The 13661-nt window shown below is 34.6% G+C and overlaps 1 protein-coding gene and 1 long non-coding RNA gene across 2 annotated transcripts; both read right to left on the bottom strand.

Moving 5' to 3' along the window:
• Positions 1–2682: 2682 nt before the first annotated feature.
• LOC125672583 (uncharacterized) lies at positions 2683–10336 on the bottom strand. The gene is made up of 4 exons (XM_048908772.2): positions 9914–10336; positions 5184–5288; positions 4917–5067; positions 2683–2799 (listed from the first exon to the last, which is right to left on the bottom strand). Exons 1-3 carry the CDS (start codon positions 10290–10292, stop codon positions 4922–4924), a joined length of 630 nt encoding a protein of 209 aa, XP_048764729.2. The 5' UTR covers positions 10293–10336; the 3' UTR covers positions 2683–2799; positions 4917–4921.
• A 185-nt stretch (positions 10337–10521) lies between these two features.
• LOC130054577 (uncharacterized) lies at positions 10522–11336 on the bottom strand. Its single transcript, XR_008802884.1, has 2 exons — positions 11094–11336; positions 10522–10911 (listed from the first exon to the last, which is right to left on the bottom strand). It is a non-coding gene; the product is annotated as an uncharacterized LOC130054577 (long non-coding RNA).
• Between the last annotated feature and the right edge of the window lie 2325 nt (positions 11337–13661).

Raw genomic sequence — 13661 nt, 5'->3', positions numbered from 1 at the left:
AAACTGGGCAGATGACATACTGTTTATCATATACATGTTGCCTCCCAGTATATGATAAAACAAAGGCAGAAAAAGTGGAATTATATTCCAATAATTCATAATTATCAATCGTGCCTATTCCTAAGCATAATGTACACGTACCATAATCTATTTTAATTGATGTAATTGTATTCTAAATTTACTATTATTATTCTGTGACTATCCCTACATGAAAAAGCCAGAACCGTTTCCCTATCGAACTGGTATACACGGTAAGCATCAAAAGATTGCACGGACGCCTCGATCGTCAGATAAGGTATACAGAAGGACTAGTAACTGAATGTCCATCAATTTATAGCATCCAATCTGGAGCTTAATTTAACCTGATGGACAACGGGTCATATACATGTACCAAGTAAATTTGAAGGCGGTGTTTATTTTCTCGTTTTTAAGATGACTTTTAAAATTCATATCTATTTATAATCATTATGTTTTATTGTATCTAAATTACATATATTGAATGCTAAATACTATTTATCTTGCCTCCTGTTTTAGATAGTTTTTGCTTTTTGCCAAAGAAATTATGTTGTGTTTGTTGAAATTGTTGCTTTTTATATGACATCCAATTTTGCTTGTAGTGTTTTATTATTTCTCTAAATCTTATGCTAGTATTTGTTTATCAGGAATTCTTGTACATACTCCCCGGGATTACGATAACGAAATCCAAATGCAGTTTATGTAAGTGATAATAGCCTCTTTGTTTGTTTTGAAATCTTGTGATTGATATGTAGTTGGCAGCAACTTCAGATTGTAGGACTGTTACAGGGATCTGGTGGTACACACACATGATTTTGGAAAATCCTTAAAAATCTTGAAAATATACTGCTGTAGACTATCACGTGTATAAAAAAAAAACTGCTTCCAAGGATTTATTAAAAATTGAAATTGCCACGTGTTAATAAAGATGGCAATTATCGTCAATATTCACAAGATCCTTATTAACTCATTCTGATGGTACCTTCACATTCACGGATTTTTCTTACGGCTCCTTACGTATTCCACAAATCCGTAAAAGTACACGGATTGTTACAATTTAGACAATTTAAAGAGCTGTTTAAGAACGTTTTAAGAGTAAATAAGGGTCATTTACAGTCTATTACGAGTTCTTGCGATGCATTTACAGCACACATTTACGATTTGTTCCGAGTGAACACAGATAAATACGAGCAATTCACGACATTTTACGAGCTTTTTAGGGATTGTTACGAGTATATTATGGTTATTTACGATTTTACTTAGCATTTACGTGTAATCACGACCTGTTAACGTGTTGATAACGTGCTGTTACGAATAATTAGGAGTTAGTTACGATTGTTTACGTTTTTGACTCAAAAGTGTTCGCAATTGGCTTTGTATCATCATTCGACAACTGACATCACTTGTAACAGCATGTATATGTATATTGTATGCAAGATGTGTAACTTCTTTGATGTATTGATAACAACTGAAAGAAACTGTTAGATTTTGCGTCTTTTATACCTTTCGTAAAGTGCTCGTAATGACTCTGAACAATCCGTAAAGTGATTGTAACCCGACGTGAATGAAATCATAAATATCACTTAGGCATTCGTAATAATCCGTAAACAACTCGTAAACTATCCGTAACATATCGTAAACTAACCGCAAAGATTCGTAAAAAAAAAAAAAAACTTTTTATGAGTGTTTTACGGATTCTTACGAGCAGTTTACGTGTCCTTACGACCAGTTTACGATACTTACGGATTTTTACAAGTTATTTACGGGTTATTTACAGAAAATGAAATCCGTGGACAATCGTGAAAATTTTTTGACATGTCAAAAAATTTGCCTATACTTTCACGGATCCTTACGAGTGTAGGCGAGTTGTGACGAGTTATTAAAGGATACCAACGAATGATTTATGAATGCTTGCGATTGACTACGAGTAAGAAAAATCCATGAGTGTGAAGGTGGTGTAAAAATTACCAATCTTAAAGAGTCTCGCACCTGAGATTTGGAGTAATGTCAATTTTTTGGGAAGAGTATTTTTGATTTCTACATTAAATTTAGGAGAATTAGGAAGTTAAAATGAAAAACTGGGGTTGCATTGCTTGTTATTGAGACACGATGTTCTAAACATGACATTTTTTGCACTTAAGATAGTCTCAGGATTTATTCAATTACACTTGATTTGTCAGTTGGTGTTAACACAACATATGCAATACAAATCAATCATTACATGGAATAGATACTTAATCATGTCTTCTAACAATACGGTTTAAAAAAGTTTCATAAAAGTAATGGGAGTAAATAATGACCTTTTTGCACCTGATATACGAAACAATTCATATCAAATTAGAGAGTATATAAGGACATAATGAATTAAACGTATAGGGGTATAAAAGTAGAAGATACACTGGATGAAACAGAAACTGTAATATCAAGCAGATTTAGAACTTTTTGATTAATCAATCCTTCCGCCACAAAATAACCCCTGGCAAACCCTTTCAAAATTTGAATTGACACAAAAAAAATTCAATTTGATAGAGTTCAGTAATAGATGTGTAATAAGTTTGCACCAATACAATGGGATCAGTATTGAACCAGTAAATACTTAGTTGTAGCATCCTGCGCAGTTGTGCTCAAAAGCTCAGGAGCTAACTTTCTTAAGTTAAAACAATCATACATCTTTCATGCACTTTATTTCATCATAACAAGAACCATCTCCGCTCTGTCTCATTAGATTCTCAAATTCATCTTCGTCCGCCATAGAACATTGTAGAAATCTCAAATTGTCAATTTCTGGAATTAATTAAAAATACATGTTTAGTTCTATAAAACTTTGAATCTTCGTTATCATAACCGTTAGGCGATACTTTGAAAATTGTCTTTAGATTTCAAGGAATACCCCATTGTTTCTGCACATAGTCCAAACGATTCGTCGTTTCTCACTTAAACAATATCATTTCGATCCATCCGTTTCTCTCTCCTATCCGTTTGCTTGTTAGCTGTCCTAAATCTTGGTTGCCACATACATTTACATTGTAATGAATTCTTTTTCCCATCTGAATTATCATTTCATTTCATATCTATTCTGTCAAAGTATTTAAAGCTACCTTTTCTTGTCTCGTTTATTGTGTTTTCGCTTCACTGTTCTTTACCGGTGAATTTCATTAATATGTCGATATTATGTATAATATTTTATTGAACATAGATATTAACGGCAATTTTATGACAAACGGGTTGACCTCAGCTTGTCCATCGTCAACTCTCCATATTTATGTGGCAATATTCCATTATCATCTGCATATGGTGTTTATGTCTCTCAGCTGATTTGATACGCAAGAACATGTTCTGCGTACGATGTATTGTTAAATCGAGACAGGCTACTGACAAATAAGTTGATGTTACAGGGATTTCAACAATCTCGTTTAAAGTCAACATGTCGCAACTTTTATGGTCGTGATAAAGATCTAATTTACAAATACAACCTGTAGTTAGGTTGAATGCTGTCTGACGTGGGTTAGGCCGTTCTTTACATACTGATTTTGATTACGGATTACTCCGTTTACCTAATCCTGACATAGGGCTCACGGTGGGTGTGACTAGTTAACAGGGGATGCTTACTCCTCATTGGCACCTGATCCACCTCTGATGTGTTCAGGGATTCGTGTTTATTGTTTATATTGCTGTCGTCATACGTCGTCACTTAACAAATACACAGTGTTAACCTGTTCTTGATAACTACAATTCCAACTCTTTTCAAATTTGGTATGAAACATCTTTAGAATAAGGGGGATATAAATAGTAAATTTCAGGACTTTTGCACCCTTGGTGCCTTAGGGGTCGAACAAAAACCGAAAAATTTACCAATTTTCAAAGATCTTATCTACAACCACACATCTATAAGAAAAAATAAGAAAAACTAAATGCATAGTGATGTAGACCGTTACCAAAATTGTAAATTTCATTATCCCAGTGGTAAAAGATTTAGTATCAGGGTGGGGTCAAAATGTTCAGTGATTAAATTTGTTAATAATTGAACATTATTTAACTTCTTCATAACTACCATTCGAATTATTTTCAAATTTGTAGAAAGTATCTTTGGGACAACGGTGACATACATTGTAGATTTCATGATTAGGAGTTTTGGTTCCAGGGTGGAGCCATAAATTTTATACTGATAATTATTTATAATTTGAAAGACTTCTCTAATTTTGCTGAAACGGTATCAATGCTAAATGTATGCAAGGTGAAGATAATGAACAGTGATCAATCTCATAACTCCTACAATATTTAGCAGAGAAGGATGTATCAGAATTGTGAATTTCACAACCCCAGGGTTTTGACCCTAGGAAGGGTCCAAATTAGTCATATCTTATTAATGTTACATAAAGTCTTTTATCAGTATAGATATTTTCGGGGGCATCTAAGTTTAAGAACACATCTTTGTTTTAGATTATTTCTGAACATTAGAATTAGAATTATATATTGCCAAATTGCACGCAAAAAATCTTGATCAACAGAGCACTCGCGAATTGATGTTCTCGCGATTTGACGTCCATGAGTCATTTCGCGATAATAAGTACTCGCGTAAAATAAGGAATCTACAGGATTCGGATGACTGATAAACATGTTGGTGTCTTGTTTCGATAAGAAATAGTCTTTGTCTATCGCCATACTTGTGTTTTACCTATATTATAATTTGATTCGAGGTATGATTTTTCCTAGCACCTTTCGCCTTTACTTATTTAATTCAAGGTACGGATTATTCCAGTTGTATAAGTTGTTTTTGTTATATTCTGTGTTTTATCTTTACCATTTATTACTTCAAGAGACACGTATGATCATGTTTTATATTTACTATTCATTACTTCAAGGTATCGATATTTCCTTTAAGGCATCTCTTTGTTTCTTACCTGTACTATTCAGTTGAACTGTCATCATTTTCAATTATATCAACCTGCTGTCTTCTCTTTCTTTTTCTCCACCATAAGAACACAAATAGAATGAATGCTGAAGTTACTAGTATTACGCTGATAGGGACCCCCACAGCAACATACAGCGTCTCTGTATTAAAATAAATACTAAGGCACTAAAACTTTACTGAACTTCAGATGTAAATTATTATATATATTTCAAGTGTCTCAATCTATGTTGTTTATTTAATAATAAGATATCCTTACGCTTTTTCTGACGCCTTGAACGGCTACTTAACCAATGTGCTTCACCGACCGTCGATCCGTTTTCATTAGCTGGGGTTGTTGTACTGGCAGTGGAACTGGTAACATCTGAAATAAGATTAATTGCTCGTGTGCGTGATTTTCAAATGCAACATCAAGCGAACTCTTTGCAAAAGTGGCAGCAACGATCAATTTCATATGAAATTAAGATATTTGAAGCAGAAATATAAGTGTCATGCACATAAGGTGCCTGTTATATGTCATTAGACACATGTCTCTCCGCAAGTTGGAAAGGGACATATAAACACAGGGGTCCGTGTGTCAGTCCGTCCCACTTGATTTTATTGACGCAAACTCTTCTTTTAAACATTGATTTTATTATTTTTTACGAAATTATAATTTACCGTACTTAACGGAATTATGATTATCACTTGGGACACGCAAATGACCATTTCATGTTTCGCTCGGTTCAACAATCAAACCGTATATACATATTCTATGTAGCTATACTTCGGGGAAAACTACAATCTAAAAGTATAGCGGGCGAAGCGATAAGCTTGCTTCAATGATTACATATTTAATTCACGTGATTTTCTACAGATATACTTCTACCATTGCATCCAAACTTCTTAATTATAAACAAATTTTGTACTGCCTAGATACTTAATCCACCTACGTGTTCTTGTTCTTCATCTTCTTTCACCTATAGTCCAGCTGGACATATCATCATTGGTGATGTTGATATAGTTGGAAATGAGGACCTAAAATCACTTATTCTAAAAGGCCTTAAATACAGAGAACCTCAGTCTTTCAATTGGTGACAGAACTTCATTTCTATTATGAATTATTTCGAGGATATGCCAAACGATGGGCTATATATGAACAAGAAGAACTTGATACATTGTCAGAATGGAATAAAAGCATAAGAGGAATATTAAAATCCCGCATTAGACATATGAAAACAAAATTACGTACCATCTATCCTTCTGTGTTTAGTAAACCAGAAGTAATAAAAGAATTAGATAGGTTACACGAGGAATATGTTTTGGTTCCAGCTGACAAAGCTTGTAACAACATTGGTTTGTTTGTAAGGCTCATTATTACAACTGTATTTTATACGAACTTGGCATTAATTCCGCTTTTGGTAATCGTAACTATACTCCAACTGCCCTTTCAAAAGATGAAATTCTTCAAAACCATGCTTCGGTTTTAGACACGTTTAATATCCCAGTCAATGGGTCGGATAAATATGAGTTACGGTACCTATACTGGATTCCTAAACTTCATAAAATTTCTTATAAACAAAGATACATTGCTGAATCCAGTAAATGTTCTACCAAGCCCCTATCTGTCCTTCTCACGAAAATGTTAACAGCTGTGAAGGAGAAACTTTAAAATCACTGTGCGACTACATATGCCAGAAGTGGTGTAAATTAAACGTGGCTTCTAAAAATTCTAAAGAACATTTAGTAAACTTCAAATCACAAAAATTTTCTCAAATCAACAACATCAAATCATATGGTTTCTTCCACTCTTTACACGACCATTCCTCACGATAAATTAAAGACTATACTTTTTGACATCATAGACAATTGCTTCTTCAACAAAAATGGAAAACGCAAATTTTCCTATCTAGTGATCAGTCATCCAAAAAATCACCTTTTTAAACTCCACTCTGATTCCACGCACAAGTACTCTGAAGTTGAAATAAAAAATATGTTGGAGTTCCTCATTAATAATATCTTCGTGGACTTTGGTGATCAAGTCTTTCAACAGTCTGTTGGAATTCCCATGGGCGCTAATTGTGCTCCTTTGTTAGTCACCTGTTTTTATATTCATATGCAGCAGAATTTATTTAAAAACTTCTACGTTAAAAGAACAAATCTCTTCCTGTCATATCTTCGACATTTAGATATATCGACGATGTATTATCTATTAACAAAAATAATTTTCATTCGTATGTTCATTCAATATACCCCAGTTAACTCGAAATAAAAGACACCACAAAGTCCTCAACCCACTTCTGCTTCATACTTAAGATATTTTATTGAAAGTAGATATTAACGGCAAACTAGCAACTCAACTTTATGACAAATGGGATGATTTCAACTTCTCCATCGTCAACTTCCCATATTTATGTACCAATATTCCATTATCACCTGCATATGGACTTATTGGTGATTACATCTCTCAACTGATTCGATACGCAAGAGCTTGTTCTGCGTATGGTCAGTTTTTTAATCAAAGCAAACTACTGACAAACAAGTTGAGGGTGCAGGGTTTCCAACAGTATCGTTTAAAATCAGCATTTCGCAAATTCTATGGTTGTTAAAACGATCTAGTTTGCTAATACAACTTATCATTGGGTCAAATGCTGTGTGGTGTGTTTCATGCCGATTGTTAGGCCGTTCTTGGCATTCTGATTTTGAATACGGATAACTCCGTTTACCTGATCAAGATATAGGGCTCACAGAGGATGTGACCGGTCGACAGGGGATGCTTACATCTCCTAGGCACATGATCCCACCTTTAGTATATCCAGGGGTTCGTGTTTGCCAAACTCTCTATTTTGTATTGCTTATAGGAGTTATGAGATTGATCACTGTTCGTTGTCTTCTTCACCTTTCATTATATTATTATTTAAGTCATGTAGACCTATTAGGTTCTTGCTAGATTTAGATCACTCTCAAATACCCAGCATGACCATTTTACAAACATGATACACATGAATGTAACTGAAATATTTTTAAATTATATACATTATATTTCTGCTGCGTTCACTAGTGCTTGCTTAACCTTTGACCTGCAACCTGTTGGTCTACTTTCTTTATTTCTACTCACAATATTTCCAAGTCACTAATTGTACTTCAATTAATTAATGATTTAGCAGTCGTTAATAGCAAGTGGCATGGTTGGTTATCATGGGGGAAGATTTTACTTTACCGGTTTCCAAAATAAGGCACCAAAACTATATGAATATTGATGATGTTTATACTCTATAATACGACGGCAATAGCCGTCGTGAAAATGAAAATTAAGTAAAATATTTTGGGATATTTTTAAGCCCAGATTCGTAATCCACCAAAAAAAATTCATAGTGAAAAACAGGAAATTACTTTAAAACGTCAAGTTCACATAAAAATCTGATCAGCTGTTTCTCAAAATATCATTGTTATTGCTGCGCGTGCGGAGTATGCGCAGTAACACATCTTTCGAAGTTTGACAGACGAGAATGTAAACAAAGATAAGTTGCGATGCCATACAGATTGAAAGATCTTGGGGAAATATGCAAAAATTTAAAGGTAATTATTGGCTGGTTAATTCATTTGAATTTGTTAATCATTTTGAAGGATTGTGTGTGCGTGAATTTTGTGATTTTGGACGGTCTTGACGTCACAATTATACACGTGGATCAAGATTAATGGGGACCAGCAAAGTAAAGTCTACTCTGGGGATCATCGTGTTTTGCATGATCGGACGTGCCACATCTTCACAAGTCAGGGGTTATTGATTTGTTACACTAGTACGAGATAATGAATCAAGAACCCTTGACTTGTGAAGATGGACGTACCTAGGGAGTAGATTTAAGCAGAGACGTATACCGTATATGGTATATATGTCTCTGGTGGTTTGCAATCATTCTACACAATTTGTATATGGTGTCATATTACGTATGCCTAATGTTTGCGTACATTATGTCGGTAGCACGACAAATGGAAATAATTAGTCATTTGATCCGCCAATGTCAGTCTTATCATGACGTACGTCAAAACGTGAACATGACGTCATACATCCACTTATCCTACCTTTCATCAACATTGCACTTCGTTAAACATTACGTCTATATAGTGCACTGAATTTTCGAACTAGAAAACCACAAGATTTGGAGAATAATCCACTTAAGTTCACAATAATAGTCCAAGGTATGACTGCGAGATCTCCGCCATTTTGAAAAGGGACTTCGGGGATTGGTGTCAAAAAAATCTCATTAAAGGTTTAGATTTAGCTTAGATTATTTCCCGCACTCTAGTCATGCTGTGCTCGCTATCAGTGCTCTTTAGCTTCTCTGATACATCCGAAAGTGCTCTCGTAAACAGTTAGTGTCTGTATTAATCCTGTGCAACACTGACAAAACCAACCCATGATCACATGATCACATAAAACACGTGAATTTACGTTGATGTGGACACTGACCGAATAACATACTTAGGTCTTTTAAAGGAACTGGTTCACGATTTTTATTTTTATTTTTGAAAAATCATTCATTTATTTATGTTAAATATTAAAAATATCACTCATTTAATGTTAACAGCCAAACTTTTGACCTAAATGCAAGAAATATTTTAACCTTAACTCTATATTATGTAGGCAAAGTTTTATGTTTATGTTTACAAACAACCCAGTGAAATAATGGTTTCATAATTCAAAGCATCTTCATTTTGTATAGTTATAAATTAGATCGATATCCATTTCCTTTGAAAACTTCATAAACAATAACATACCGCAATTTTTGTTTACAAAACAAATAATAAACTCTCTAAAATCAGCTTCTGTGATAATGTATGACCTTATTTTTTGTAAAAACCTTTTAAATACATCAAACAGTAGATTTTGGTCATTAAAAGTAAAGTACAAAATTTGGGGGGAAATCGTGAATCAGTCCCTTTAGATACTGTGAAATATGTACACATGCATAGACAATAATAAGTCATTATGGGTTATAGAATACTAACTGTTTTCACAGCATTTTCCGGAAGTTCCAATGGAACACAAACATGTCTCCAGCGTTTCGTTAAAGATGCCGCCATTGGTACAGAATCTGTTACAACCAACATTGACTTTGAGGGACTTGGTAATACTCAGAGTAAGATTACAGGTGGCCTCACATGTTGATTTCGTTAAGTTACCACAGCAAATATAATGAAAATAATACAAGTTTCCACCTCCACAGGGTTCTGAACAATCTGACGAGTCTGTAGTTTGATTTAGAAAAGAACATAATGGACAGGCTTTTCTTCCTTCATATGTATAGACCACTACTAATAACATCAAAATTTCCTTCCAGCCTTGGGTACGCACAAACATTTTGATATCTTGTGATGTGCAGCTCATTTTGTAAGTAGGCTGAAAGGTCAACTTCAAAACCACTTGGTTTCAGTACATGGAGGTAATGATAAGCTCCGAACCTTGGTGGCCGAGTATCCAGATAATACATGTTAGTATTATTCTTGTCGAACTCGCCCATAATCACAATTACTGTTCAACGGTTAACGTTTTCAAGGGAGAGTATGTGCAAGGAAAAATCCTGCCCATTCAGAGTTATAATCAAAAAAGGATCATATAAGCTTTGTATTATTTATTTCCTTTCATAGATAGGTTAAGTATCTCGTACTTTCATGGACTCATTTTTCTTTCATTGTTTCCCGACAATATGCACCCCCATTTCAAACAGAATCTTATAAAGTGACGCTTAATATCTGCGATATAACCTAATTCCTGTAGGGAATTCGAATAAATCGTCAAACTCGGAACATATCTGCAATATCATGACGTAGATATACACTTTCGTGTAACATTCTATGATCCTCTGCTTTGTACTAAGGGTCATCCTTCACCACTCCAACATTTGTATTTCTCTTTTTCCTCATACATAGAGCGTAGACAACGGACAGGGTCACAGCTGCTATCACCACTATACCGAGGGGAACTCCGACAGTTACGTACAGAGTACCTGTAAAAAGGATTTGGAAATATACTTTTAAAGTGTGTGTGTGTGTGTGTGTGTGTGTGTGTGTGTGTGTGTGTGTGTGTGTGTGTGTGTGTGTGTGTGTGTGTGTGTGTGTGCGTGCATGCGAGAGAGAGAGAGAATGTGTGTGTGTGTAACTTTTTTCCTTGTAGAAACTTCCCGCCTACCTGAAGTTCTACTTGCTCCACATGGTTCTGAGCAGTTTGGGAAGAGGAGAGTTTTGTTTTCTATCCCACACAATGTACTGCAAGACTGTGATATCACTCCATGACATTCCATGAAAATCAAACATATCAAAATCCAAGACACCGATTTTGACATTATACTGCTATCAAATTTGAAAGTTTTCATTTCTTCTTCTTTTGGAAAACGTGTAAGCATCACGTTTTGCTCGCGCTGTCGGTGATAATGGTAGATATGAAGCTTTATAAACATATTCAGATTATCAAGTCAATTGTTAGTTTTACAGCCTTCAAAACTTATTTCCGTCAAATGCTTTATCTAATATTTTGAAACACTCTACTTTTAACAATGCGGTTTTGATAACTGATAAAGACAGTCTTAAATAGTTTGTACATTTCTCACAGGTACGATATCAACCCTTACCGACAACAGAGTATCTCTATGATTGTACTTTTTACGTGTATTTCGTCATTTAAACAATATCATTATTTGGATCTGTTGAGTGGCCATAGAATACATTTCCGATATAGAAATATTTCAATGCATCAATTGGAATGTAAAACTACAGTGTGGTAGGAAAATACCACTCATCAGTGCTGCATGCTGATGTGATGTGTGTTAATGATTTTCTTACAGAGCGTGGGAATCGTAGTCAGCTTTTCCTCATGAATCTGTACATCAATATTCTGTTATGTGTCAGACTTACCCTTCATTTATACAGCAGCAGAATTTACTAACAAAAGGCAATCTAACAATTAATAAGACTTATTTACAATTAACAATTGAAAGAAAATTGTAACAATAGAAAAATACTAATTTACGGTAGTTGAACAATAAATCCGAACAAAATCTACGCATTCAAAAATAGTAGGCCTAATTCCAAAATTCTAGTTCCCAGTATAATGCAAGGTGAAGATAACGAATAGTGATCAATCTCATAACTCCTATAAGCAATACAAAATAGATAGTTCGGCAAACACGGACCCCTGGACACACCAGAGGTGGGATCAGGTGCCTAGGATCCAAAATGCATGGACAGTGTTTATCCATAGCTTTTTTTATTCAAAGCTTTCCAGTGTGTTTTTTTAAAAATAGGAATGGATTTTCTAGTACAATCTTGAAAGACAATGATGCAAACTTTACGTCATCTTTCTACTAAAAATAATACGAGACTCTATAACAATCTAGGTCACATGTGTCAATTTGAGTGCAAGTAGTACACAGCAGTACATACATATTGGTTTTGTTTATTTTTCCTTGAAAATAGTTCGATTATGTTTTAGAATGCTAAGAATTGCTCGAAGGTTCTAGTAAGACGATTGGAAAGTCTTTTTGTAACACATCACAGAACCTTTTCCACATTCATTAACTCGCCATTTTAACATCTGTATCTCCTGAATGATTTCACTTCATTTTACAAATATGAGTAAAATATTTTGAAAAACTGGGTGAGGGACGGGGAATTCAGAATTATTTTTTTTAAATTTTAACCTAGCCCTATTGGAATTATTAAAAAGTGGTAATAGATGACATTTATTCAGAAAATTACATTCCCTTGTTGTAAAATCGTTTACAAATTACAAACTATATTTTTTATGACAAGTGTATCACTTAAGGACCCATTTACGGAATTCCATAAACGACAGTCAACTGCTTACTGTTTAATATTTACTGTCAGCTGCTTTTTCTTAGCTTTACATGGGTTCTACACATGTGCAAAGATATACGTAGTGAATTATAGATAACATGATATACAAAGAAGAATTTCAAGATAGGTTATACTATGTTGGGAATGATCAGCATGGACGGCAAATTGCTATGGAACATGAATTTTCGAAACACATTTCTAAAAAATACAACACATTATATTGAAGCGATATCAAAATCATTGCCAAAACAGTTTTATGTTTATAAATTTGGTCAATCAGTAATTATTTAGATTTCTTATTTTCACACCTTGAACTAAAACAGGAGTCTGTGTTTGTCCTGCTTTTTGTTAGGATATGATGACATGATGCCCCCAACGCAAGATATGCATGTGGTAAGAGAGTATAAGCGATTAAGGACCTATTAATTCGTAATGACCTTATGAGATGACAAAATTAGGAACTTCCAGGTGAGTGCAATGCCTACATGTAAGTATGGGGTAGTCCACATCGTTATTTATCTCTTGATCAGGTTAGTTTTACTCGATAACCTCCTATTTACTAATTATTGACATCGAAAAGGTGATCCCACCCTTGGGAGACGAGGTGATGCCCCCTACATCCCCAAACTAAGATAATCAATGCCCCACCCACCCTGCCTTGTCTCGATACTCGTTCCGTGGAATCTTCAAAGATTAAAGAGCTATTAACCTCAATTATAGCGAGCGAAGCTCGCGTCGCGAAGCGACGCGACGAGCTCGCTCCAATGATTACACATATGAGTCACGTGATTTGCTCTTTATCAGTTGAAAAAAGATGAGTATCACCCATAATGCTTCTGGAAAAATGTTGCCGTCACTGCGGTATACTTCATTGACAATCCGGTAATTAAATTAATTAGAATGT

Source organism: Ostrea edulis, chromosome 1, assembly GCF_947568905.1.
Source record: "Ostrea edulis chromosome 1, xbOstEdul1.1, whole genome shotgun sequence".
Taxonomy (NCBI): domain Eukaryota; kingdom Metazoa; phylum Mollusca; class Bivalvia; order Ostreida; family Ostreidae; genus Ostrea; species Ostrea edulis.
The sequence above is the reverse complement of the archived record's forward strand: the minus strand, read 5'-3'. Positions and strand labels throughout refer to the sequence as shown.